This window comes from Triturus cristatus, chromosome 8 (assembly GCF_964204655.1).
Source record: "Triturus cristatus chromosome 8, aTriCri1.1, whole genome shotgun sequence".
Taxonomy (NCBI): Eukaryota; Metazoa; Chordata; class Amphibia; order Caudata; family Salamandridae; genus Triturus; species Triturus cristatus.
This window is the reverse complement of record NC_140591.1, coordinates 1175078247-1175105434: the sequence shown is the minus strand read 5'-3', so window position 1 is coordinate 1175105434 and position 27188 is coordinate 1175078247. Positions and strand designations below refer to the sequence as shown.

The 27188-nt window shown below is 46.7% G+C and overlaps 1 protein-coding gene across 2 annotated transcripts in view; it reads left to right on the top strand.

Moving 5' to 3' along the window:
• Nucleotides 1–1776: 1776 nt before the first annotated feature.
• SHOX (SHOX homeobox) overlaps nucleotides 1777–27188 on the top strand; it is a 62938-nt gene continuing 37526 nt past the window's right edge. The window contains exons 1-2 of one of the 2 annotated variants that reach the window (XM_085622837.1): nucleotides 1777–2331; nucleotides 12460–12671. In XM_085622837.1, the coding sequence (XP_085478963.1) occupies nucleotides 2046–2331; nucleotides 12460–12671 (498 nt within the window). In that variant the 5' untranslated portion in view covers nucleotides 1777–2045. The remainder of the gene's footprint in view (nucleotides 2332–12459; nucleotides 12672–27188) is intronic. The other variant, XM_085622838.1, reaches the window with a different exon arrangement.

The following is a 27188-nucleotide window of genomic DNA, read 5'->3' as shown; positions in this document are numbered from 1 at the left end:
ACGAGATTTTTCGTAATGAATGCAACTCACACCAATGCAATTTAGCATCTGTACGTGCAATTGGCATCATCTTAAACCAAGGGTACGAGGGTATTCACTATAGGTCACCGATTGCACGAAATACACGGTGTTAAAATTAAGTAGCATTTGGGAAATGTTCTATGAACAGTTACAGTCACTTTTCAAGTAGCATTAACAATATCAATCGCATTACACTTCGCATCCACAGTAGCGTAATGAAGCCCGCACAGCGCGTTTGGACGTGTTTAATGCCCCTTACTGCTGCTGCTCGATGTTTATAAACAAGGGAAGGAACGGGCAGGCAACAACCACGTCCTCTCTCCAGCGGGCTCCTCGGATCCCAGACCCCGGCTTTGAAGTGTCATTTCACCGGCTGTTATTATTGACGCGATGCGCAAAGATTCCGGGAAACAAGGACGTGCGCGCGCATCTGGCGATCACTCCAGCTGTCCCGCGCGCGCCGAGACTGGACTCGCAAGACGTCTCCCTCTCATTAAAGGGCCGGGGTGGGTACCTCAGGGGTGCACTTGACTCACTAATTACTCCCTCGGATCTCCTTTTACGAGCCAACAGGTAGGATGGGAGGCCTTCCCGTGATTACGTGCACCCCCCGCCCCCTCCACCTCTTATCAATTATCTCTCAGCTTCCAGAGAGCATCGATCCGCGCTCCCGTGATACCTGTCAGTCCCGGGGCGGGAGCGGATTATGAGAGACACAGACTATTAACTAGGGGCGCCTCGCCTCCAGGATCGGCTCCAGATCGATTCCAGCCCACAGGCCCCTAAGCAATTCTGCCAATATCTACAGAGATCCCCGTTGTGTGTGTGTGTTGGGGGGTCTCTTGCTCATTGCTTTATTTTAATGTTTAGGGGATACATGTTTGTACGTCCATCTTTGGGTGACTGAGTGTTTTTTTAATATTTAATTTAATTTAGTAAAGCATGACACCCTTTCAATCGTTTGCTTTGGGTGGGATCTGGTTAACGGAGAACATTTCTTGTTTTTGAGGTTAACACTTGTTCCCCTTTGCCCCTTTCTGAGATGGTGTGTGGGGTGTACTTTGAATTTTTTCAATTCCAGCATTCGCAGAATGGATATAGCTCTAGTGAGGGTGTATTTCTCTTTTTTGGCTTATTCTTCCAGTCCCCCAATTTGTTTTCGTGAGGGGGGGGGGGGGAGATATTTGATTTGCGTTTATTTTCTTAAATAATGTTTCTATAGAACATGATGTTGCTCATATGTTTGTTATGTGTGTATAATTGTGTCTGTGTGTGTTTTCTTGGGGAAGTTCCTTTGACTTTCTTTTTAGCATCCAATTATTTATAGAATGCAAAGTGACCCCTTTTCGAGATGCGGCTCTTGTTTTCCTTTTCATGTTGCTTTTGCAGTGAAGGTTCAGGTGTGGGGTGTACTGTTAGCACTTTTTGGCTAGTGTTTTAGTGTTTGATTTCACTATTAAAACCCACCACGAACTCTCACCTTTCTTGCATAAAGGACCTGGTTGGCCTGTTGCGTTTTTTCATGATTAATATTATTTATTTATTTTGCTTTCGAACATTAATAGGAAGCATCTATGCTTGATTTTCGGTGGGGAGGGGCAGGGGGCGTGTCCGCCCCGCCCCCTGGTAAGTTTTCGACGGGCGGCGCTCCTTCGATGGTGTGCCTGTCTCACCTCCCACCCAAGCAGGGGCCCTGGGCGGCAGGGCGTGATGAAGTGCGCAGGGGAGCCAATTGCCTGGCCGAGGAGGGGAGAGATAGCTGCTGGCTGCGGGCGGCGGTAATTGCCGGAGACAGGCAGGGCTGGGGGTTGGGCCGAGGTGGCCGCGTATATATAGTGAGCTCTCAAAAAATTGAGAGGCATAAATAACAGCCGGAGTGATCTCAGCCCGCACAGCCCCGCTCGGACGTGCTCCAATAAAACGCTCCCGCCCCCCTTGAAAAAAAAGAGGAGAGGAGGAGAGAGAGGCCCGGTCCAACCGAGGACGCAGCAGCGGGGTCCGGGCTCGCACTGCCCGGGGAGGCCATGGAGGAGCTCACTGCCTTCGTTTCGAAGTCTTTCGACCAGAAGAGCAAGGAGGGTTTGGGGGGGCTCGGTGGCGGCTGCACCCCGGTTGCCGGCCGGAAGGATGGCATCACGTACCGGGAGGTGCTGGAGAGTGGCCTGGCACGGGCCCGAGAGCTGGGGGGGTCCGAGGACGGCGGCCCGCAGGAGCCCACCGAGGGCGGTGCGCACCACTGCCCCCTCTTCAAGGAGTTGCCCGAGGCCGAGCGGGACAAGCTCAAGGACTTCGGCAGGGGGGGCTCTGAAGGTAAGAGGGGGCAGCTGTGGACGGCACGGGGGAGCGTGGCATGCGTGAATGAGGAACTTTAACTTCACAACATCACATAGAGAACACCTCCCCACGGTACCACGTTACCACATCCATATTATCACGTCTATATTAAAGTCTCACTTTATTTTCTCCACAGTGCCATCTTGCACTGTCGGTCTATATTATCACCTACACGTTACCTGTATCTATCTATCTATCTATCTATCTATCTATCTATCTATCTATCTATCTATCTATCTATCTATCTATCTATCTATCTATCTATCTATCTATCTATCTATCTATCTATACATATATATGTATGTGTGTGTGTATGTATATATATCTATATATCTATATCTATATATATGTATACATGTGTATGTATGTATAAATCTATAGCTATATATATGTGTATGTATGTATATATCTATAGCTATATATGTATATGTGTGTGTGTGTGTATGTATATATATATATATATATATATATATATATATATATATATATATATATATATATATATATATATATATATATATATATATATATAAAGGGCTTCATGGCACTGTGACCGAATAGCACACACCCTTCACAGTATCACATGCACAGTATCCACCCACAATATCACCCTTTCATTATTGACCAATATTATCTTGTACAGAACATCATAACGTGCACAGCATGACTTTCGCTGCACACTCCCACTTTTATCCCTTCCATAATATTTTCACACACTATTTTCCTCCACATTACCACTTACTCAATCACTCTCATTCCACATTATCCCTTCCACAACGGTACTTGTGCATTATCATCCCATCTTGTCATCTCCACGTTCCCCCCTGCGCAGTATCAGCCCACAGTGTGACAGACAGTATCATAGCCACAGTGTCGCCTCCCAACACAACCCACCCTGTCACCGCCAGAATGTGGCCGGACCAATGTAACACAAGAGTACCAGTGTCGAGCAGTTTCATAGTGACACTTCCACAATGTCTGGAGTTTGATCCATAGTAACACCACGTAACGTCACCCACGCACTATTAGTCCAGCAGTATTACGACAGAAGATACCTCAGCAGCACTTTCAGGGTGACAGTAGCTACCCGGCCAAGCCCCCCCTGCCTACGACTGCACCTCAGCCATAGATATGTTTCTTGCGTGCACTCGCTGTGTTCCATCTAAAAATGACTTAATGCACCGATGCTACATTTTTTTTAAATAAGTTGCGAGGTCTGTGAGGCGCTTCTAAGGCAACATTACTGGCTGTTGGTTGTTTCCAGAGCATTTGCGTTGTTTGAGGGCTTTATTAGGAGGCTGACTGTAGAACAGGTTACAGAAGACGAGTGTCAGGCCTAAGTCGGAAGAATTGACATATGGGATAGCGCACACCACTTTGCATATTTGCCTCTGGGCGCTTTGGCATATAGCCTGGGTTAGACCTACAAAAGAGCAGCTCGCTGCACTTCCGGTGTTCAGACTCGTAACACTGACTCACTCTCTCATTCACTTGGACGGGTTATCTGTTTACCGACTGTCAAATTCGCTTGTTATTTGGGAATTATTATTGTTGTTTTTTTTAAATCTCTTGAAACAATTTTCCAGGCAGTGCAGCGGTGGGCTCCTTTTTCTAGACCCAGGGTAACAACACACAGATGTGTCAGCGGCTGTTTCTCCCATTCACAGCGCAGATACGGGAACTGTTTCCAATTTGAAGGGGGGGGGGGGGGGGCGCGGAGTCCAGCGCTCTGACGGGACATTTGCATTTCAAACGCTACAATCTTTCCGAGCTCTGCACATTCTCCTTTCGCTGGGAAATGCTAGGGCCCTGTTTCAGTGACACCAAGGGCGTGAAACGGCGAAATCTCTCCAGATCAGGGGTTGGGTGAAAACTCACGGCCCTATACATTAAACCAGCTAGAAGGGTGAAGCCTGCTTTACTCTCGCAGAACAGGGCACATATTGGGGAGAAGGTTAATGAGACCTGTGCACAATACACCGATAGCAACACGTGTGTGTGAGTGTGTACGCAACAACACACACATGCATGCACTTCATCTCTTTATGCGTGCACACAAAGCACTTCCGCGCAATGTTATTTTTTAATTTAGGTATTAAATGAAGCGCTTGGTGACATTTTACTTAACTTCAGAGCGCTAAACAGTAAAAAGGCAGACGTTTTAATGCATATTTTTTTTAAAGGAGGGAAGCACAGGTAGACAAATATTCCCACACTTCTTGAATTCACATTTGTAATATATGTCTGTATTTACAGTTGTAGAAAAACAGATCTATCTATCTATCTATCTATCTATCTATCTATCTATCTATCTATCTATCTATCTATCTATCTATCTATCTATCTATCTATCTATCTATCTATCTATCTATCTATCTGTCTGTCTGTCTGTCTGTCTGTCTGTCTGTCTGTCTCAGACACCCTGTGAGAAAAGTCGCATACCAAGGCATTTAATGGCACTCCGCTATCACAAACACACGAATGCATTGTAAAACGTGGCAGGCCTGTCTAGTGGTAGGTGAAGCCCTCCACCCAGTAGAGTCACTCTGGACTCTTCTGGGCGGTCTGCGCAGATCCCTGTTGGAGAACGCAGTCCCTCAGGCCAGCAGTCAGACACCACCTCGTTGTCACTCGTGCACCCCACAGAGGTGACATCCGTCTCCACCTCGAGCTGCGAATGCAGGGCCTGCCTCCCCCGGCTGCCTCCGGGAGGGTCGCTCACCCGTCCGAGCCCGGCCGCCCCTTCAGCGCGCCTCTGCTCTCCGGCAGTCCGAGCAGGTTCCTTCCGCTCACTGTTGCACTCTCGGAGTGCCTTTAGGAAGGGAGAGGTCAGAGGTCATGATTTACATCTATACAATGAGTGTGTCAGCGGCACGTGGGCAGCGCATCTCAAGACACTGCACTCCCTGATGTGATCTCCAGTCACAAGGCGCCCTGAGGAGAGATAGCTCCCTCGGCACACGGTCTCTCCCCCCAGGCCCGGCCTTGATCTCTGATGAGTGGACCGTCCACCCAGGGAGGGACGGAGAAGAGAGGACTTCACGCCTGCCGGGCTGGTGGGACCGGCCGGCCCAGGGCAAAATACACCCCACCAGTTAGTGCACGGCACTACTCCGCTTCCGGGAGTGTCTGATGCGCATGCACACCCTCGCGCGCGCACGGATGGCTATACCATGAAGCTTTCTTTATATACACATGCGGGTATATGCATCTACCATATTTTTGTGTGGTGAGCAAATGCAGTGGTCACACCTCCTGTCTATATTTCTGTCAATTTTTGCAAATGTATCATTTTTTTCAGCATTTATTTATTGTATTTCTGAAGGGAACGTGAAAGTAGATAGCGTATATGCATGCACACACACACATATTAAATAGTTAGTCTCTGTAAATAGTGACTACAAAATACCTGTGATTGGCCATTATAATAGACTCCCGAAATCTGAACTGGACATACTGTGCAAACCGTTCTCCATAAAATAATTTCAAACTCCCTGCAGAAACTGTCAAGATCTTACCCCCAAAAGGGCGAGGACTGGAATTAGAAGAGCAAATGAACCCTGAAATAACATTGGCAGAAATAGAGTTTGTCCGAGTTTATCAATCAAATGCAAGTCAAAACATTAGTAGGGAGACACTTTTGTTTTCAAACCAGGGTATTTCCAGGCTGTATTTTAGACTGCATTATTTTCAAAAGATATTTCTGCAATATAGGACCAAATACATATACTTACTCATACCTAGCAATGTTGTATGCCCATCCTTCTGTGGACGTCCACATCAATAGATACAGTACCGTATTCACACACACCTGCATACTCCGCATTTATAGCCATGCGTATATGCTCACATATACGCAAGTGCACATAAATGTATATATATACAGAAACATATGTGTGTGTATTTATATATTCATATACTCTTTTTCTGTATGGATATATATATACACACACACATGTATATAAATACACACACGTGTTTGTATATATTTGTATATCTATATCTATCTATATATATGTATATATATATACATCTCTCTCGCACTCTCCCCCTCTCTATATGCATATATCTATACTCTACAGAGAGAGAGAGAGAGAGAGATACAGGCGTGTATACAAAGCAACACATGACTGCTACGCGTCTATCGGTAAATATATTAATTAAAACACGCTGTTTATGTGTTTTCGTGTGTATGTTGATGTTACTTCATGTACTTCGTGGACATCAGTGTTCACAAGACTGAATCCAGTTCAGGGAAACCGTGAGCCTTTTTATCCATTCGAATTAAATTGCAAATTGTAGTCATGCCACAAACGCGGACCCAAATATTCCAGCCTGAAGCAGCGATGGCTCATACAACCTTCTCCACCTGTGTACTGAATATATATCCCCTTCTGTACAGTGCGCAAAACACTGCGCTCCTTCTGCGCAATGTGTACTTTAAATAGTATCTGACGTGTTTCATTCCTTTTAATAGCCACGTTTGCGCAAGTGTCACATTTTGTTGCCTTTAAGTGTTAGAAATATCGAGCTGCTTTTGATAATCTGTTTAGTCAATTCAGCGTGTACATAAATAGTGTGTCTTCGTCGCACAATAGTATCCGAGCCAGTGTGTCACAAGTAACACGTCCTCACTAACTGCCCTTTTCTGTAGCCCCGTCCCCAAGAAACTGGGCAAGTTGTCCATAGAATCATTAGCCAACACAATACACGCAGAAATGTGTAAAAGAATGTTAACTAAAAAGCATTATAGCACAAACGTAATTACCACACACTCCGTTCTCTGAACTGCGCTGTTTGTACAATTTGGTTATATTAATAAAACTCAGTAAAATATATATCCCTGTAACATTTATTTTGAGGGTCACATGAGCACTGAACAAAATCTAGAATCGATTCATGTGCAGAATATGCAATTGGGAGTTTAGGCCGCTCTGACCGCTTGCCCTGTTGGCACCATTTTGAGAAACTCAGAGGGCCCCCAAGCGCCACCGAAGATACGAAAAATATTCCAAAAACTACATGTGACATAGTAATAATTCTGATTTCCTTATCACCTCCCAGATCTAAAGAAAGTGTCTTTGTGAGTGACTTGCGCATGCGCTGTCTTGGCATGTAGTTTTCAGTTAATCCAACTCAAAATATTAAATGTTTGTATTTTTAGTTGCAACACTTTAGGCTGGACACCCACGGCCTGTTCTGCTCTTAGCAGTAACCTGCCCACGGGTAGAGCCACGTGTTCCCCTCCGGTGCTATTGCGCTGTGATCACTTTGCGCTGACTTTTCCTCTTGCGCCAGAATGTCAGAGGCCTGCGCTGTCCGCGCAGTCGAAACCTGTGCAGAAAGGCGGGTAAAACGTTGACTGCGCACAGAGTGCTGCTAAAGCTTACCCCGGGTGAACAGCTTCAGAAGAGAGCTCCCGCTGTCTTCTGTCACTTTTGAACGGCATGGTGACCAAAAAACGATGGGCCTCATTTATGAAAAGTGACGCATCACTGCGTGAAAACAGTGATGCGTCACTTTTCACTGCGCCTTCCCTGCGACTCCAATGATGCGTCATATTTACAGTATGACGCATCATGTCGCAAGGAGTCACAGATACGTCAGTATTTCTGACGTATCTGTAGGCGCAAAAGTGACGCATCGCTGGAGTGTGTCACAAAAGTGACGCACCGGCGGCGCAAAAGTGACGCAGGGGCTCATAAATGAGCCCCGATGGATTTAGGCCCAGATCTCTGTACTGGGGTGAATGTTTGACATTGTTCAACATTCTGTCCATCAACTGTGGTGTTTGCAGTCTCCTTTCACCCTTTCACTTAGCGCATTTTTTTTCATTTTTCTGTGATATACAATTTGTGCATTTGGGCTTTTATGCATATAAATAAAGCAAATATTCGTTTAATAATCTGGATATTATTACACCTAAATATATTGCTTATATTAGTGAATACGCAGACAAAAATATCACAGAACAAGCAATAGCGACCCTGTAGTTATAACATAATTTTACTTAATCTTACGATCGCAACTACCTACACTTCATTTTCTGTTCCCTTAAAGAAATGTCTGTACTTTTCAGATCATCTTAAATTTTGTGACCTGTATTTATTTTAAATATTCGCTCAGTCTAGGGTATGGAATCAGGTGACGTGTGTGCTTCTCGTGCATCACAGCACTGCCATTTCAAGTGTTCCCTAAAAACAATGCGGGACAAAAAATTGAGCGATCTAAAATAAAAGACAAAAAGGAGATGAATTCTGTTTCTGCTTCGTTAGGATAAGCAAAACCTTTTGTGTAGTTTCATATAATTACATTAGGGGTATTGACACGCCTGGGCGCAGATTAGGAAAGAGAGGCAGCGAGAGACAGGGTTAAAAAGCCAGAAGGAAGCAACCGAGAAAGGCATTGAGAGAGAGTTGGAGGAGCAAGAGACAGAGCTGAGGAGAGCGAAACAACGAGAGACCGAGTTACAAACGGAGAGGCGTCGAGAGAAAGAGTTGGAGGAGCGAGAGACGGGTGATATGAGGGGGTGGCGAGAGGAAAACAGAGCAGAGAGGCAGGAGAGACAGAGCAAGAGAGTAAAGAAGTACGAGAAAAGAGTTAGAAGAACAGAATTGAAGGGAGACCGCGAGGCAGAAGTAGAGAGGAGAGAAACGGTGAGAGACATGTCAAATGGAGAGGCGGGAAGAGACTGAGGAAGCCTTCGAGAGAATCCGACAATAGTCACTCCGTCTTTTTTATCTGGTTGTAGGAGTTTATAGTCCTCGAGAGCGGCCCGACAGAGGCAGTGAGAGACAGAGGCAACCTTAGAAAGAACCAGACAATAGCGAGGCCGCCCGGTGCTGTTTTATCAGATTATAGGCTGCAATACAGTGAGAAAGAGCGCGGCCGTGGAGACACCCGGCGTGTCCTGCTGTCTCCTCTTCCACCCCAGTACTCAGTGCCTGGTGGCTGCCTGCTCTGGTGCAGCGCTGGACTCTGTCTTCTCGCCGTGGGGCTTCTAGGCACCGACCGGAGAGCTTTCAGAGTCCCTGCGAGCACCAGTGCTTGTTGCATTCCCACGGTCTCTGGACAGGGCAGAGCAGCAGCTGCCGCCGCTCGTGAGGCATAGACCTCGAGTACGAATCTCTGCCCCCCCCCCCCCCCTCAACCAGGGCTGTTCCTCAGAAACACGCTCACACCGACTGTGGCAAACACACACTGGGGCAGAGCAGACTGTGGTAAGCACACTGGGGCAGAGCAGGCAGTGGTAGACACACCTGGGCAGAGCAGGCTGTGGTAAGCACACTGGGGCAGGGCAGACTGTGGAAACACACTGGGGCAGAGCAGACTGTGGAAACACACTGGGACAGAGCAGACTGTGGTAAGCACACTGGGGCAGAGCAGGCAGTGGTAGACACACCTGGGCAGAGCAGGCTGTGGTAAGCACACTGGGGCAGAGCAGACTGTGGAAACACACCTGGGCAGAGCAGGCTGTGGTAAGCACACTGGGGCAGGGCAGACTGTGGAAACACACTGGGGCAGAGCAGACTGTGGAAACACACTGGGACAGGGCAGACTGTGGAAACACACTGGGACAGAGCAGACTGTGGAAACATGTCGCAGACTGTGGTAAACAAACTGGGGCAGAGCAGACTGTGGTAAACACACTGGGACAGGGCAGACTGTGGAAACACACTGGGACAGAGCAGACTGTGGAAACACACTGGGACAGAGGCAGACTGTGGTAAGCACAATAGGACAGAGCAGACTTTGGTAAGAACACTGGGGCAGAGCAGAGTGTGGTAGACACACCTGGGCAGAGCAGACTGTGGTAAACACACTGGGGCAGGGAAGCCTGTGGAAACACACTGGGACAGAGCAGACTGTGGTAAGCACACTGGGGCACAGCAGTCTGCGGTAAACACACTGGGGCAGGGCAGACTGTGGAAACACACTGGGACAGAGCAGACTGTGGAAACACACTGGGGCAGAGGCAGACTGTGGAAACACACTGGGGCAGAGGCAGACTGTGGTAAGCACACTAGGACAGAGCAGACTGTGGTAAGCACACTGGGGCAGAGCAGACTGTGGTAGACACACCTGGGCAGAGCAGACTGTGGTAAACACACTGGGGCAGGGACGCCTGTGGAAACACACTGGGACAGAGCAGACTGTGGTAAGCACACTGGGGCAGAGCAGTCTGTGGTAAACACACTGGGGCAGGGCAGACTGTGGAAACACACTGGGGAAGAGCAGACTGTGGTAAACACACTGGGGCAGGGCAGACTGTGGAAACACACTGGAACAGAGCAGACTGTGGTAAACGCACTTGGGCAGAGCAGACTGTGGAAACACACTGACACAGAGACAGGCTGTGGTAAACAGACACTGGAGCAGACTCAGACAGTGGTAAACACACTGCGACAGAACCGATTGAGGTAACACACTGGGACAGACTGTGGTAAACAGACACTGGGGCAGAGGCATGGGTTGACTCTGGTAAACACAGAATGGGGCAGGGACAAATTGTGGTAAACACACTTTGACAGGGGCAGGCCGTGGTAAACACACTCTGGGGCAGGGGCATACTGTGTAAACACACACAATGGGGCAGAGACATGGGCAGACTTTGGTAAACACAGACTTGGCCAAGGGCAGACTGTGGTAAACACTCGGTCAGGGGCAGACTGTGGTAAACACACACAAACACACGCAGATGATACCCTTTGTACCTTCAAACGATCATAGTGTGGCCGAGCAAACACTGGGCCCGAATGTGATAAAATGGTGTGGGACGGGGTAGGGCGTGGTGAATACATGCTGGAGTGTCGTATGGTGGACACACACACTAGACCAGAGTGCGCTTAAATAAACATTGGGACTGAGCGTGAGAAGGCAGGGCTGAGTGTGCTAAAGACACGAGACACGCAGGGTCAGAGTGTGTTAAAGGCAGTGTTGAGCAGTTTTGTAAACACTGCTTGGGCTCCACAGGGGAGGAGTGTCTTAAACACAGAGTTCAGCAGAGTTTTTGAAAACTCGTGGGCAGGTGTAAAGTGTGGTAAACAGTGGGGTAAACACATTGGGAGAGTGGGAAAGGGCAGAGCATTTTTTGTTTTGTTTTTTTAAATCCATTTATGACATTTACAATGAACATTTGTTACAATGGAATGAGTTTTTAAAAACAAAGAAATATCTTGTTAAGATGTACAAATATTGAAAGAGATGCAAAAATCAATTCAATACATTTCTTCAAGCAGTCATTAACAAACAGCTGTAAGGTTTTCTTAGAGCAGCCTGGGCAGCCTAGGGCAGAGCATTTTCTAAGCACTGGGTATGGCAGAGATTTGTAAACACACACCATTGGGGGCAGAGTGTGGTAAACACGCGGGGACTGATCTAAATGTGGCAAACACAAACCGAGACTGTGCGTGACAGAGAACACTAGATAAGAACGTATGTGAACAATGTGTGTGGGTGTGATAAACACAAGCAGGTGAGGGTGTGGTAAACAAAGTGGGACGGGTCGAGAGCGACAGACGCATAGCTCTGTGGTAAATATCTTGGAGTTGGTACATGTCATTTGGTAAACCACTGGGGCAAGGCAGAGCGTTTTCTGAACATTACACTATGGCAAAGTATTTGTGAACACAATAGCGGAGGGGAAGAAAGTGGTAAACAAATTGAGACGGGGCAACATGTGGTGGGCGCAGACTGCGGCTGCGCGTGACGCAGAAAAACTTCACCACAGTGTAGGCAAAAAAATAATAGTTTGACTGGATGTGATAAAGGCAGGCAGCGGTAGGGTGTGGTATACAATGGGGCGAGGCGAAGCCTGCAGGGGTTTAGGAACAATAGACCACCAGAGTGTAGTTGGAAAACTAATATTCTCACTTGATAACACACGCAGGGCGGAGTGTGGTAAACAGTGGTGCAGGGCATGCGGTGTAAACGGCACGAGGCCGAGTGTGGTAAATACGGCGAACACTGTAGAGGGCGCTACAAGCCACCGGGCATGGCTGGGACACGGTGTGGTAGAAAGACTCGGCCGAGGGAGGTAAAAGCCCGCTGTTGCTGCCAGGGGTGGCAGGAGACCCACGTTTCTCATCATGTCCGCTCTTGCAGGTATCTACGAGTGCAGTAAGGACAAGCGGGACGACGTGAAGTCGGAGGACGAGGACGGCCAGACCAAGCTGAAGCAGCGGCGGAGCCGGACCAACTTCACCCTGGAGCAGCTGAACGAGCTGGAGCGGCTCTTCGACGAGACCCACTACCCGGACGCCTTCATGCGGGAGGAGCTGAGCCAGCGGCTGGGGCTGTCCGAGGCCCGGGTGCAGGTGAGGAGCAGGCCAGCCTCGGCCCAGGGAACCCTGTCATCGAGCTATTGGGGGTTTGGGGGGCTGTCCCATGCGCTGGGGCTGTCCGAGGCCCGGGTGCAGGGGAGGAGCAGGCCAGCTTCGGCCCATGGAACCCTCTCATCGAGCTATTGGGGGTCTGGCCCACGTGCTGGGGCTGTCCGAGGCCCGGGTGCAGATGAGGAGCAGGCCGCGGTCCAGCCTCTGCCCAGGGAACCCTCTCATCGAGCTTTTGGAGGGGGGTGGGGGGGGGGCTTGACCCACGTGCTGCGGCTGTCAAGGCCCGGTCCAAACGAGGGGCAGGTCGTACCCCAGACTCTACCCTCCAGAACTCTAACACTGACCTATGGGGAAGGGGATTGCCTTACCTAGAGGTGGGGCCCGACCGAGGTCACGGTGACCTTCAGAAGCAGGCCCCTGAACCCACTAACCCCATTTCAAAGTCCAGCATGTACGGGAGCTTAGACAAATGCTGGTACTGCTTGGGTTCAGGCAAGCAGGAGGTCCTGACCCCAGAACCCTACCACGACCTTTGAGGACGGAGAAGAGCTTAGACTAGGGTCGACTGAGGTCATGGTGCCCCTCAGAGGTAGGCCTCCATACCCATAAACACACTTCAAAAACCCTAACACCGACCTTAGAGGTGGGCAGATCTTAGCTAGCGGCTTGGACCGGGCCAAGGCCACGCTGCCTGTGAGAAGCAGGCCATTGTATCCACGAACCCTAACACCGGGTCCACTGGAATTGCGTGGCAGGGGTGGACCAAGTTATGCGACAGAGTTGACTTAATAATGTGGCAAAAAGGCAAATTATGCAGCATAATGTGACATATTTTGTGATGGTATTACTTCATTATTTGGTATTTTTACCCATGTTAACGCTGTTTTAGCAAAAATGTCACCTCAGTAGTACCACTATAACACCCATATGCAGCAATAAGCAACTGAAAGATGACCAGTCACCTCTGTGAAGGCCCTTCTATTGCACCGCAACAGGTGTTCCTCCTTCTTAGTAACTTTTGATCCATTTGAGCTAGTAACAATTTTTTAGAAATAAATTCAGCATATTATGTGGCAGACAATGGATTATGTGGCAAACGAGGCAAATCCATAATCACGCGGAAAACACTGCTACCACAGAATCACATTTTTTCTGTCAGCCTGCCTAACACTATTGGTAGAGGAGGGGAGATCTTAGTCTGCAGCTTGGACAAACCAAGTTTATGCTGCATGTGAGGAGCAGGCCACTATACCCACAAATCCCATTTCAAGAGCCCTCATCCCAAGCTGTTAGGGGAGCTTAGATAAAGCCTGGTGCTTCCTCAGCGGAGGTGAGCAGTAGGACGTGACCCTTAACAACAGCCCCCAAAGCCCTAAGCGGACCTATGCAAGAGAGGGTCTGAGTCAGGGACTGTGAGAGTCTGAGGTCTGGGTGCAGGTGAGGAGCAGGCTTACTTCTCCAAGTACACTAACAACCTTGTACCCAATAGTTCTTCTGAGCCAATCAGAGCCAGAGCCCTCTCATACACTGCAGGACATGCAAACGTCTGGACAGAGTCTAGGGACACTGCCTTGGTGTGTGAGACGCTGATGCAGTAATAATGTTTGGAGACACAGTCAATAACTTTAGATAAAGGCTGTTTGCCTAATCTACAGGCCAGAATGGTGAGGCGACTTGGAGAGATGGGTGATAATAACCAGTATATCGACTGTCTCGAAGTTAAAAAATGCTATCAGTAAACTGATTGTTTTATTTCGAGGAAGCTGCAGGTGAGGGCCGGAGCAATACTCACAGACCTCATTCAGAGTTGCTGTGGTCATTCTACTGAAGGCGCTCATGTAGGTTTTTCACTGAAGTATACAAAAAAAAGTGAAGTTTCGAATGCTTATAATAATCTCAGACACTCGGGCTGCATCTCACTTCACTGTTATTTTGCACACCATGCCACCTCATTTTGTACCCAGACATGTCCAAAACAGTTTTGACTCTGCTCCAATAGGAACAGTCCAGCTTGCACTGCCAGGTTTTCCCTGGACCAAAACACAAACAACTCAAGACCGGTTTTGCCCTTATTAGCGCTCATCAGTCACAAATATCTCGGTTCCAATGGCGCAGTTGGCACGGGACCTGTATCTGGGTAATAACTGTCCAACTTAGGGAGTCATATGGAAGTATATAGACGTAAACAGAAAGTTAATCGTTATTTTGTACACCGTGCCACCTCAGTTTGGCCCCAGCCATGTGCCGATCAGTCAAAACGATGGCTAGAATGCCACACTAAACGACTGCCAGGGGTTGGACTTATTGCAAGCATCCCTTCCATCATGTTTTATGTAAGTGGATGGGAGACAGACAAAAGAATCAACAGAGAGCAAGGTACAGTAGAGAGAGAAAGAGAAAGAAATAGAAAGGGAGGGGAAGGAGAAAGAGGGAACCTGGAAGAGAGAGAGAGTGGGTTAGAGCAAGGAAGAGTAAAACAGAGCAAGAAGGGTCAGAAGAACAGAGAGACCAAGGGAGTGTGAAAGGCAGAGAAAGAGAGCGAGAAAAGGGAAGCAAAACACAGACAGAGCAAGAAGAAAAGAACACAAGGAGAGAGAACAGAGTGAGACAGAGAGAGAGATAAAAGGAATCACAGACAAACTGAAAGAGTTGAAGAAAAAAAACACACACGGAAGCGAAAAGAAACACAACTGAAAAATTGACACGAAAGGACAGAGGGGAAAATATATGGAGAAAGACAACTAGAAGAAATACAAAAAATAGGGAAACTGAAAGTAAAAGACAAACTGAAATTTCTGGAGAGTCAATTAGAAAAGGTTCGATCGAGAGGAGCGAAAGAGAGGGCTGTAACGGCGTTGTAAGGAAGAATGGCTGAAAGAAACAGCTGGTGTGGGAGGCACAGGGGTGGAAAGAAGGGCAGATATCGCTGGGAGAGAGGAGGAGAGAGGGTGAGTTGAGAAATGGATGCTGCGAGCCAGGCGTACAGATAGATAGAAAGTTTGGGGGCGGGAAAGTGGAAGTGGACATAGAGAACGTTTGGAGAAAGGGGTAAAGGTGGGAGGAAGAAAAGGGACGGGGAGAGAAAGGAGATGGGCAGAGAGAAGAGACAGGCTCAGAGGCAGGAGTATGTGTGTCCTCGTTGCCTCCCCTTCGCCCCCTCCCTCCAAAGCAGGCCTGTACTGTGGCTCTTGGCGCTCCTCCGAGTTTCATAAACATGACGTTATCTATTTAAAGATCGACAATTAATCACCGACGCATATCGATTCCCTCGCAGTGCACATTACAGGCCGTGAAGGAGTACACGGGAAAAGGTCGACTGTGGTCTCCTCGCACCCGCCTCTCCCTGCTGGTGGTAGCGGAGGTGGTGGTGGTGGTGGTGGGGGGGGGGCGAGGACAGAGATTATCTGCTGCCGGAGGGTGGAGGCCCCCGCTGCCCTAGAGGCAGACATATGGATTTTTGTCACTTAAACCCAGCCCATCTGCTGCCGGCCCCCATTCCCCCCAGCGCTGTCAGATGTCTGAAGGCCTCAGACACCCGGACCCCACTGCAGGGGCAGCCCGGGGGGGGGGGGGGGGGCAGGGAGAGTGCCTTTCTCCTCCATGCTTGATCTGCCCCCTGTGGCGCGGCACCCAGTGTGTGGGGAGAGGGTGTGAGGAGAGTACTCTGCCCCGCTCCTAATCTTAGAAATCCGTCTGTGCTCCGACAAGAGGTTGTATCTTTAACAACAGGAGGCCTGTGCACGTCGCGCGCCCCCCCTGCTGTTTGTGTGCACGCAGGGGTGCAAGGGACAGCGCTGCTGGTGCCGGAGCCTGCACCGACGGTACTGTCTGTCCCGTGAGCCCCGAGAAAGCTGCGCTGTCACGCGATCTCGCCACTTAATAACTCTTCCCATTAATTGTACATCTGTCATTGTCACCTTGGCGCGGCACCGAAATTGAGTAAAACCAATACATCGTGTTCTAATTGTCATGTGGCTTGTAAAGAGAACGTCATGCGCGGTGCAGGACGGGAGAACGCTGGAAACACGTGGGTACAGGGACCGTTGTTTGACTAGAGTCCCCCCCCCACCTCTCTCTTTCCCTCCATTAGAAACACACGAACTCAGATGTACACGCAACACAGGTATTGCCACAGATTATGTCTCTCTCACACCCACACATACATGCACACCAACTCTGTCGCACACACTCATTCAGTCTCCCATACACCAAACTCTCTGATACACACACACGTTCTGTCACACACAAACACAGATAAATACACGGAGGGACCTAAATACGATACAGACACACACAGATACAGACACACTTCTAAACACTCACTGGCACACAAATGCAAGTGCATGCGAAAATACATAAGATACACAGAAACGCGGGAACATAAACACAGATACAGACCTAAACCTAGTTTCCCTTTATAGATACTATCAGAACATAGAAAATATAAATTTTTCCATTATATGTATGAGTATCCCATGTCATATCAAAGTCCCGTTTTTTAGACTCTCACTCTTTATGCACGCGGTGAATATGGTCTAGATGTGGGACTAAATGTTCTCCTGGGCCTCGAGTAAGTTTAGTGGCAGAAAACTTCGATGCATACACTGTCCGAGCCATTAAAGCGCTTATCATTTTAAATCCGTATATATACATATATATATATATATATATATATATATATATACAGAGAGAGAGAGAGAGAGAGAGAGAGAGAGAGAGAGAGACACACACACACACATATTCGAAAATATCGCCAACGTAATGTAACAATAGGCATAGAAGTTGTGACAGTCTTAGTTTCCTGTGTAGTCTCATGTGAGAAGGTACCAGCCCTCAAAGCAGTCAGGAGCACGCCGAAACCCCACCAATACCCATCTAAGGCTTTAGTGCGCTCATCTGATATTTTTGCTGCTTGTACCTCTGCTCGATCAACCTTGATGCTGCTTCAAGGCACTGCGCAGCCGCTGCGTGCAACACACCACATAGATAATGCACAAACAGAACAGGGGCTGAATGATTCAGACAATTAAAAAGTAAGAACATGTATAAACCGTTAGAAAAGTAAATATCAGTTCAACCTATTTAAACACGAAAACGCGATGACACACGAAGGTTAAAATGGACGCACACTGGACCAGACGACGGGTTTATATGGAGAGGAGCTCCCTGGCCCTCTCTGCTCCCCCACATCGATTCCTCTGCCCCATAAATGAACGGAGAGAGTGGCCTTTTAGAGGGTGGAGGCCTTGCGTGACATCTGGCCGCTCTCGCCACAGCCCTGTCCCACGCCCCAGGCCGCTTTGATGTACTGTTTCCATAACCAAGAAACGGTTTGTAATTGAATTCCTCTCGCGAGCCCTTTATTGCTATCGAGCGGCGTCAGTTGGACGGAGAGCGCCGTGTACGTGCGCGCGCGAGCTCGCGCAGGACGGAGCCTTCGCGGTATAAACCCTGCGTGATTTGTTCTTACGCGCGGAGACACGGGTTCGAATCCCCCTCTCGCTGCTGTGCCAGAACTCGCGTGAACCTAAACAAGTCGCTTATTCCACTGTGGCAAGTTGTAAATAGTTCTGATGTAACAATAGCTACAGTCTGCTCTCTGGTAGCAACCGAAATACCCTTCTCGACCTTTCTCATTTCACTGTTCCTCGGATCCGGTCCCACATGCAGCATTTAGCCCCATTTACTAGTTGGACACGGTTCTTTTAGCTGGCACAACGTGTTCAAATCGCTCCTTGTTTCTAGGAGCGATGTCTGCCCTTTATCGACTATTTCGTGCCACCCACCAGGCAATATTTTATTGCACAAACTGCACATGAGAACCGGCCAAACAAATAGGATACGTAACAGACTGGGGTTAACAGTGAAACCATCAAAAAGTGAACCCATCAAAGAGAGGTGATAGACAAGTTCTAAAGACGCATTGTGGGAGTCGTGGTCCTGCCTCACCTCATTTAACCTGTTCTGTAAAAGGAAAGCTGAGCACTACCACTAACCTAACCGACCTATCGTGCAAAAACGAACAAAAGCAACCGTATAACAGCAACTCTAACACTAGTAATTTAAGGACACATTTTCTGAGTCCTGTTTGTACCAGAGAGAGCTGTAAATTCGTAGCGGTGTAAAAACAATTATCGTGTCACTTCAAAACCCGATTGCTGCTGAAAATAATTAAAAATTAAATAAAAGCAGTGTGATCTTCCACTCCAACGCTATATCTATATATCTATATGTATATATATATACATATATATAGATAGATAGATAGATAGATAGATAGATAGATAGATAGATAGATAGATAGATAGATAGATAGATAGATAGATAGATAGATAGATAGATAGATAGATAGATAGATAGATAGATAGATAGATAGATAGATAGATAGATAGATATTTTACGAAATGCGGGTAGACCAAGTACCTGCGGAGTTTAACTTGCTTCTATTCGGAGTTCAGAAGTCGACTCCTAGAAATGCGATTTGATTAGAGCGGTTGATTCGACTGCTATCCACTGGAAGGGGCCTGGACTGCGGTCGTTATTAAGCTTGTATTTTTAGCGGCCCGGGAAGCCCACAGCGCCCAGCTGTCAGGGGCCTAATCTGAAGTTATGAGCCCGGAGTGAGGAGCCGGCAGTAATTCAATTACCACGAAAAATCTGCGGCTTTATGGAGCAGCGCTAAATTAAATGTCATTATTCACTGTCTCTAATGGAAATCAAGAGGAAATCAGATTAAAGCGTTTGTGGAGGAAATCGCGTCGCGAGCCCTAATGAAGAAGTAACTGTCTGGAGCGCTGTTCTGCGCTGTGTAGCTCATACTCGGGCTAATTGCAAAGGGACCCGGACTGCGCTTGATTTATCATCGCTAAACCGAGCGGCTGATTGTGTGTTTTCATGACGCATAACTAGTGGTGTTTCTCGCGGCCCCCCCCCCCCCAACCTATTCTAGGGCATCCAACATTATTTAGAGCGCCTCCCGGCCTTTGCTGAACTTGGAGCCCCCGTTTTGTGCGTTTGTTTTGGGGGAAGAGGAGTTTATTGAATCTTACATAATTAACCATCCCTGGTGAGGTTCCATTAATTTCCACCAGAGCCCTCTCCGATTAAATCACCCCCCCCCCCTCTTTCCAGGAGTCAAAATAAAAGTTTGCTTTTCTAAAAAAAAAAAATCAAAAATGTATTCCCCTGCATATAACGATCGCGAGTCAATTGTACATTTTTATATTTTGTACTTTTAAAGCGCCACGTGAGACAGGGCAGAACTTCAAAGTGCCGAAAATAACAAAGCGCATTTTTTTATTAAAACATATGTGTGCGAAATAATACGCCCGCATGCAAATATCAGACATATCATAACAATCAAGGGGTTTGTAGATGTAAACCGTCCTGCTAAGCTAACTTAATTAATAGTTTAAAATATTTGTAAAGCCCGCCTTTCCTCCTCGGGGTATCCTTACGCGCAGTCGTAGGGGTTACATTGTTAGGAGACTTGTAATTAATTTATGGGCCACAGAAGAACGAACGTCTGACTGGACGGTCCAGTATTCGAACTCCTGCTCAAAGAAAGATTCCCGCAGTTGAAGCCTCGGTCCCCAGAGCCACAACTCACGGTGATCACAATTGTTTGCAAAATTACCTTTTTGCGCCATCCTGGACATACCGCAGATCTGTCCGCCTACCTGATCTCCCACTAACATCATCTGGTCCATTCCTTTGAATGCCGCAAGCTCTGCAACCGTATGATTTTAAGAGTGAAATTTACTCCTTTCTAAATTTCGCGTTGTTTGCCTTTTGCGAAATTTTTGGTTTGCGCAGAACATAGACGCGTTTCTGTAAAACACAGGGATAGGTCACCTGAATGTGGTTCAATGTACACCCCCTGTCCCGAGATGAGTGTAAAGAGGCGGATGTATACATTATTCGAGAAATGCGCCAACTTTTAGGGATAGACCATTGGGGACCTTGAAGAGGCTTTTTTTAGGACATGGGACAAAATGGGTACTTGCACAGGCCTAGATGCTCCGAGGGCCTCATGTGAATGCGCATTATTTCTTGAACTTCTGTCGAATTCTTTATCTGAAACTTTGACATATAATTCAACATTGATTGATATAATAGGGCTTGACAGAACAGAAAACGTGTACCAGAATTCAAAGTTGCTCTGAGCACAGCTCCCCAGAATATTTCTTGCCCAGCAGCCCAAAATCCTGGAGCTGACACTGCGATCTTGAACAGTCTGAGACTAAAATGACTTGAGTTTTTCGGTTCCAGGTTTGTCCACGAGAAAAGAGACAGCGTGGGGTTACATCAAGTGATGTTGCTACCACATGTGTGACTTTAGGCGTCACACTTCCTGTTAGGGTGTGCTACGTTTCATCAGTAGCTCTGAATTCACAATGCGCCTAGAAGGCACCGAGTTTGCAGCATGTTCAGTGTAGACTTCGGCCAAAGTCGTACTATTGAGTCCTACTTCGGGAAAGGCCTTACGATTAAGTTGAAGTAGGTCAAATAGCTTGTCATGTCTCCAAGGTCGATAAAAAGGATGCTTTTGAGATGGGTAATATTTATGTGTAATTATTTTGATTTATGTAATGCTTACATTTTGCATTCTAGACACTTAAGTGACGTTTAGTAAGGGTAGAAACAAGGAGCAAACTAGCGATTTTGAATTTCATCATTGCAAAAATTAAAAAATATATAATGAGGGTCATGGACAATCACAGGCCTCCCTGTCATTGGGCGAGGAGAAGATTAGGCGCTTTAGCGCGGCGCAGCTGCTAAAGCGCTTTTCCTAACATTGAACGTGCTGTTTTTATCAGTAAGTCATAAGTCATAAGAGATCCGAGAATTCATGGAGATTTGATCTTTTGGATTTATGACCCCCCCCCCCCCCTTTGAAAACAGAAGGCCCGAATTCTACACTTGGCTCGTCCACTTGACTAAAGACGCTTTGATCTTGGACACAAACCTGTGCATTTTCCATTATCAAATAAAATGGGAGCAGCCTGGCAACACGAGTCTAAAGAAAAGGAGGAACTATACTGTTCTTTTTTGTCACAACAAATAGGACACTGGGTAACACTCCAGCTCAGCCTGACGTTCACCTGGGACAGATAATGTGAGTTTTATTATAGTGGATGGTAGTACTGTTGGCTATTTACAGCGCCTTGAAGCTGTACGAAGCTGTAAGAATACACGAAAACAACCATTGTTCTAAGATTGGCTGTTTAGGTTAGACGTAAACTGTCGAGGTATGGGACACAGCACAGCGCCTACACGTTCAAGCTGTGGCCATTGGCGCTTTATATGACTGAGCTCCAATTCGCCACACAAAAGGAAAGCAGTTTTGTGGAGCAAGTTAGACCATTGGTTGAGACACCGAAGCCGCGGTCGGTGTGTTGAGCAACAATGCCTCAAGTCACAAAGCAGATCTCACGAGACCCGCAAACCACCACAGACTCATGTTAGCTTGGTGGTTCAATGGGTCCACGCACGCACTGCAGACACCTCTCACCGCAAGAAAGCAGGGTCTGATCACCGCCCTGTCCTTATACTTTAAACGTTGTTAAATTGTTAAATTCCCCCAAATGGCTTAAGTAAAGATAACACAAAATGGCGGTGCAGCTTTTACGCGTTTTACGCAGCATACAACTTTTTAGGTGTCTTTCTGTCTGCCTCGGTGTTTGTCTTTTTTTTTCAGACGAGCGCTGCGCATGTTGATTACACTAGTCGTTTACGTGTCCCGTTGTAAGTTTGGACCTACAATTCCCAGCATGCACGGTGCTATTGGCTGATAATAGTACCAGTCAATAATCCACGCCGTGTCCGCTGCCTCGTGCCTGGGGGTCAGTTGCCAGCTGTGGCATTATTATTAGCATTCAATAATCTAGCCCGTGGCTGCTGCCTAGGGGACAGTTTCAGGCTGTGGTATTATAAGTAGTCAATAATCCACACAGGGGCCGCTGCCTCGTGCCTGTGGGCCAGTTGCCAGCGGTGGCATTATTGGCAGTCAATAATCTACACCGGTGCCCTCCCTAATTGCACGGAGCTAGTTGCCAGTTATGGCTTACTCATTCAACCAGATTTTAAAGTTTTAGATTTTATTCGGTTCATCTCACATGCACTTACAAGTAACTCTATGAATTTGCACAGATGAGTTAAGGGCTAAGACGCTGATCATATGAACAAAGACATTGAAGGGGAGGGAAGGGGGCAGCGGGGATCCATTTTAACAATGTTTTAATCCTTTTACTGTAATGATTTTAATTAATCGAACAGTTAAGAAATACATTCAGTTCATTCATTCATTCATTCAGTCAATAATCCGCACCGAGGCCATTGTGGTATTTTAGCAGTCAGTAATCCATGCAGTGGTAATTCTCTGAAGGATGAGTGGCCAGCTGTGGTATTATTGGCAGTCAGTAAACCATATAATGGCCTCTGCACAGGGGCCACTTACCAGTTGTGGTGCTGTAAGCAGTCAATAATGCTCCCAGTGGCCACTGGTCATGAAAATGCCATTTAACAGCTATATAATTAGCAGTCAATAACCCATGCATTCTTGCTGCCCAGGGGCCAGTTGCCAGCTGTGGTATTATTGCCAGTAAGAGATCTCTGTACTGGCTACTGCCACAACGGCGTTTTGCCCGCTGATGTTTTTAGCAGTCAGATAAGCCACACCATGGCAATTCCCTAAACGGGCCAGTTGCCAGCTGTAGTTTTATTAGAAGGCAATAATCCAGGAAGTGGCTCTTGCTCATAAAGGAGCCAGTTGGCAGCTATAACCTTAATAGCAGTCAATAATCCACGCAGTGGCGCTTGCTCATAAAGGAGCCAGTTGGCAGCTATAACATTAATAGCAGTCAATCATCCACGCAGTGGTGCTTGCTCATGAAGGAGCCAGTTGGTAGCTATGTATGATATTATTAGCAGTCAATAACTCAACACAGCCGAGGACCAGGGACGGTTTGCCAACTGTGGTATTATTAGCAGTCAATAATCCAGGCAGTGGCACTTGCTCATAAAGGAGCCAGTTGGCAGCTATAACATTAATAGCAGTCAATATTCCACGCAGTGGCGCTTGCTCATGAAGGAGCCAGTTGATAGCTATGTATGATATAATCAGCAGTCAATAACTCAACACTTCTGGGGCCCAGAGATAGTTTGCCAACTGTGGTAATATTAGTAGTCAATAATCCAGGCAGTGACACTTTCTCATAAAGGAGCCAGTTGGTCGCTATGATATTATCAGCAGTCAATAACTCAACACTGCCTCGGCACAGTGATAGTTTGCCAACCGTGGTATTATTAGCAGTCAATAATCCATGCAGTGGCGCTCGCTCATGAAGGAGTCAGTTGGCAGCCATGATATTATCAGCAGTCAATTACTCAACACTGCCTCGGAGGCACAGGGATAGTTTGCCAACTGTGGTATTATTAACAGTCAATAATCCAGGCAGTGACACTTGCTCATAAAGGAGCCAGTTGGCAGCTATGATATTATCAGCAGTCAATAACTCAACACTGCCTCGGCACACTGATAGTTTGCCAACCGTGGTATTATTAGCAGTCAATAATCCAGGCAATGACACTTGCTCATAAAGGAGCCAGTTGGCAGCTATGATATTATCAGCAGTCAATAACTCAACACTGCCTCGGCGGCACAGGGATAGTTTGCCAACTGTGGTATTATTAGCAGTCAATAATCCAGGCAGTGACACTTGCTCATAAAGGAGCCAGTTGGCAGCTATGATATTATCAGCAGTCAATAACTCAACACTGCCTCGGCACACTGATAGTTTACCAACCGTGGTATTATTAGCAGTCAATAATCCATGCAGTGGCGCTCGCTCATGAAGGAGTCAGTTGGCAGCTATGATATTATCAGCAGTCAATTACTCAACACTTCTGGGGCCCAGAGATAGTTTGCCAACTGTGGTATTATTAACAGTCAATAATCCAGGCAGTGGCGCTCGCTCATGAAGGAGTCAGTTGGCAGCTATGAAATTATCAGCAGTCAATAACTCAACACTTCTGGGGCCCAGAGATAGTTTGTCAACTGTGGTATTATTAGCAGTCAATAATCCAGGTAGTGATACTTGCTCATGAAGGAGCCAGTTGGCAGCTATGATATTATCAGCAGTCAATAACTCAACACTGCCTCGGCGGCACAGGGATAGTTTGCCAACTGTGGTATTATTAGCAGTCAATAATCCATGCAGTGGCGCTCGCTCATGAAGGAGTCAGTTGGCAGCTATGATATTATCAGCAGTCAATAACTCAACACTTCTGGGGCCCAGAGATAGTTTGCCAACCGTGGTATTATTAACAGTCAATAATCCAGGCAGTGATACTTGCTCATGAAGGAGCCAGTTGGTAGCTATGATATTATCAGCAGTCAATAACTCAACACTGCCTCGGCGGCACAGGGATAGTTTGCCAACTGTGGTATTATTAGCAGTCAATAATCCAGGCAGTGATACTTGCTCATGAAGGAGCCAGTTGGCAGCTATGATATTATCAGCAGTCAATAACTCAACACTGCCTCGGCGGCACAGGGATAGTTTGCCAACCGTGGTATTATTAGCAGTCAATAATCCAGGCAGTGGTGCTCGCTCATGAATGAGTCAGTTGGCAGCTATGATATTATCAGCAGTCAATAACTCAACACTTCAGTGGCCCAGAGATAGTTTGCCAATGGTGGTATTATTAGTAGCCAATAATCCACGCAGTGACGCTTGCTCGAAGGCACCAGTTGGCAGCTATGATATTACTAGCAGTCAATAACTCAACACTGCCTGGCACAGGGATAGATTCCCAACTGTGGTATTATTAGCAGTCAATAATCCACTAGTGACACTTGCTCATGAAGGAGTTAGTTGGCAGCTATGATATTATTAGCAGTCAATAACTCAGCACCGCTGCGGCCCAGGGACGGTTTGACAACTGTGGTATTATTATTAGCAGTCTGTAATCCCCGTAAAGGCCGCAGCCATCACTTCCAGGTACAGCGCTGGCGCTGCAGAAGAATGACCACCCCGGGTAATGAACGCCGTCAGAGGCGGCTCTCCGCACTAATTACTCTCTTGTAAATGACCGTCATTAAGGCAGCTCCCGGGCTCGGCGGGCGCGTGACGCGAAACGTGCAGTTAGTATTAATTAACCGCATGATTACTTGCAAGTGCGGGGAGCAGCCCGGGTTGGAAGTGTTTGGTTTAACTTCAGCTCCAATCAGCGTTAAGAGATGGGTCTGTGTGTAGACCCTCGCACCGCCCCTTCCAGTGTGACGAACCGTGCTCCTGCAAGGGGCACAGTGACAGAAGCTTAGCCAATCAAACACGCTGTTTGTGCACGGGCAAGCATAGCAAAATGCTTATTACATAGCGCTTCATATCAGACTTCTTTTTGTTTCTAGGAGCTGTACATAACAATAATTGTACAATTTCATTATGTCCAGTTAACTAGACTAGGAAGTACTGGAAGCTGAGTCTTTGAACTCGATCTTCAGATCATTGTCAGCGATGAGATGAGCGTGAACTAGCCGAGCCATCTTGCCAAATGTACCCCTCGCCTCACTTGCCTTTCGTACACATTATCTAACGTTATCGTGTGTGCGAGTGCCAGGGAGCGTAAGCGCTTCAGGGAGCGTCACAGAAACTTTGCACCAGTGCAAAAAAAACAAACAAAAAAAAAAAAACAATTTCTACCCCTTTTTTGCTACTGTAAGAAGGAATACAGCAAACTCTATACGAACAAACTATTCTTTTGCATCAGGGCAAGAATAGGAGCAAATACATTTCACTTTGTTTTCGTTGTGTTAGATCGATAAGAAAGAGAGATAATAAATGCTGTACAAATTTCAAAATGTTGAAAGGGGATTAAAGTTGAGGCAAAACCAGTTTGAGGTTTTTTTTAATGTATAGTTCAAAAAAACGACTCAAATTTCGAATGAAGTATTTATTTTAACAAAGTTATTCAAGAACTGGAACTTCTTCTGTAAAATCTTATTATGCAGGTATACACACCAATAACATGTATGTGCATGAATAAATAAATACATAAATATACATATATATATATATATATATATATATATATATATATATATATATATATATATATATATATATATATATATATATATATAATAGTAATATTAATGAATTAATGAGAGTATCTCAGAGGAGCTGTACTAGTTAAACAAACATCCCCATGGCAAGTTTACTTGCTCCACTTTTTCTGCTTGTTTTCGGTAGGCTGTATCAAATTGTATGTCGCCAGATCAAAACATGGAGCAGAGTTATTACACAGTATTTTTGATGCTTTTAAAATAGTATGAAATGGATAAAAAAGATTTCTCCACTTTTTAAATGCAAAGGTGGTGCTAAAGTTGAGGTAAAATATCAGCCTGTTCCATTTTGTTTTGTTTTATTGACTTGATTAATTGTACGGGGCTAACATAGGTCACAAGTGGCTTCTTACCACAAAAGTAGAGCAAAG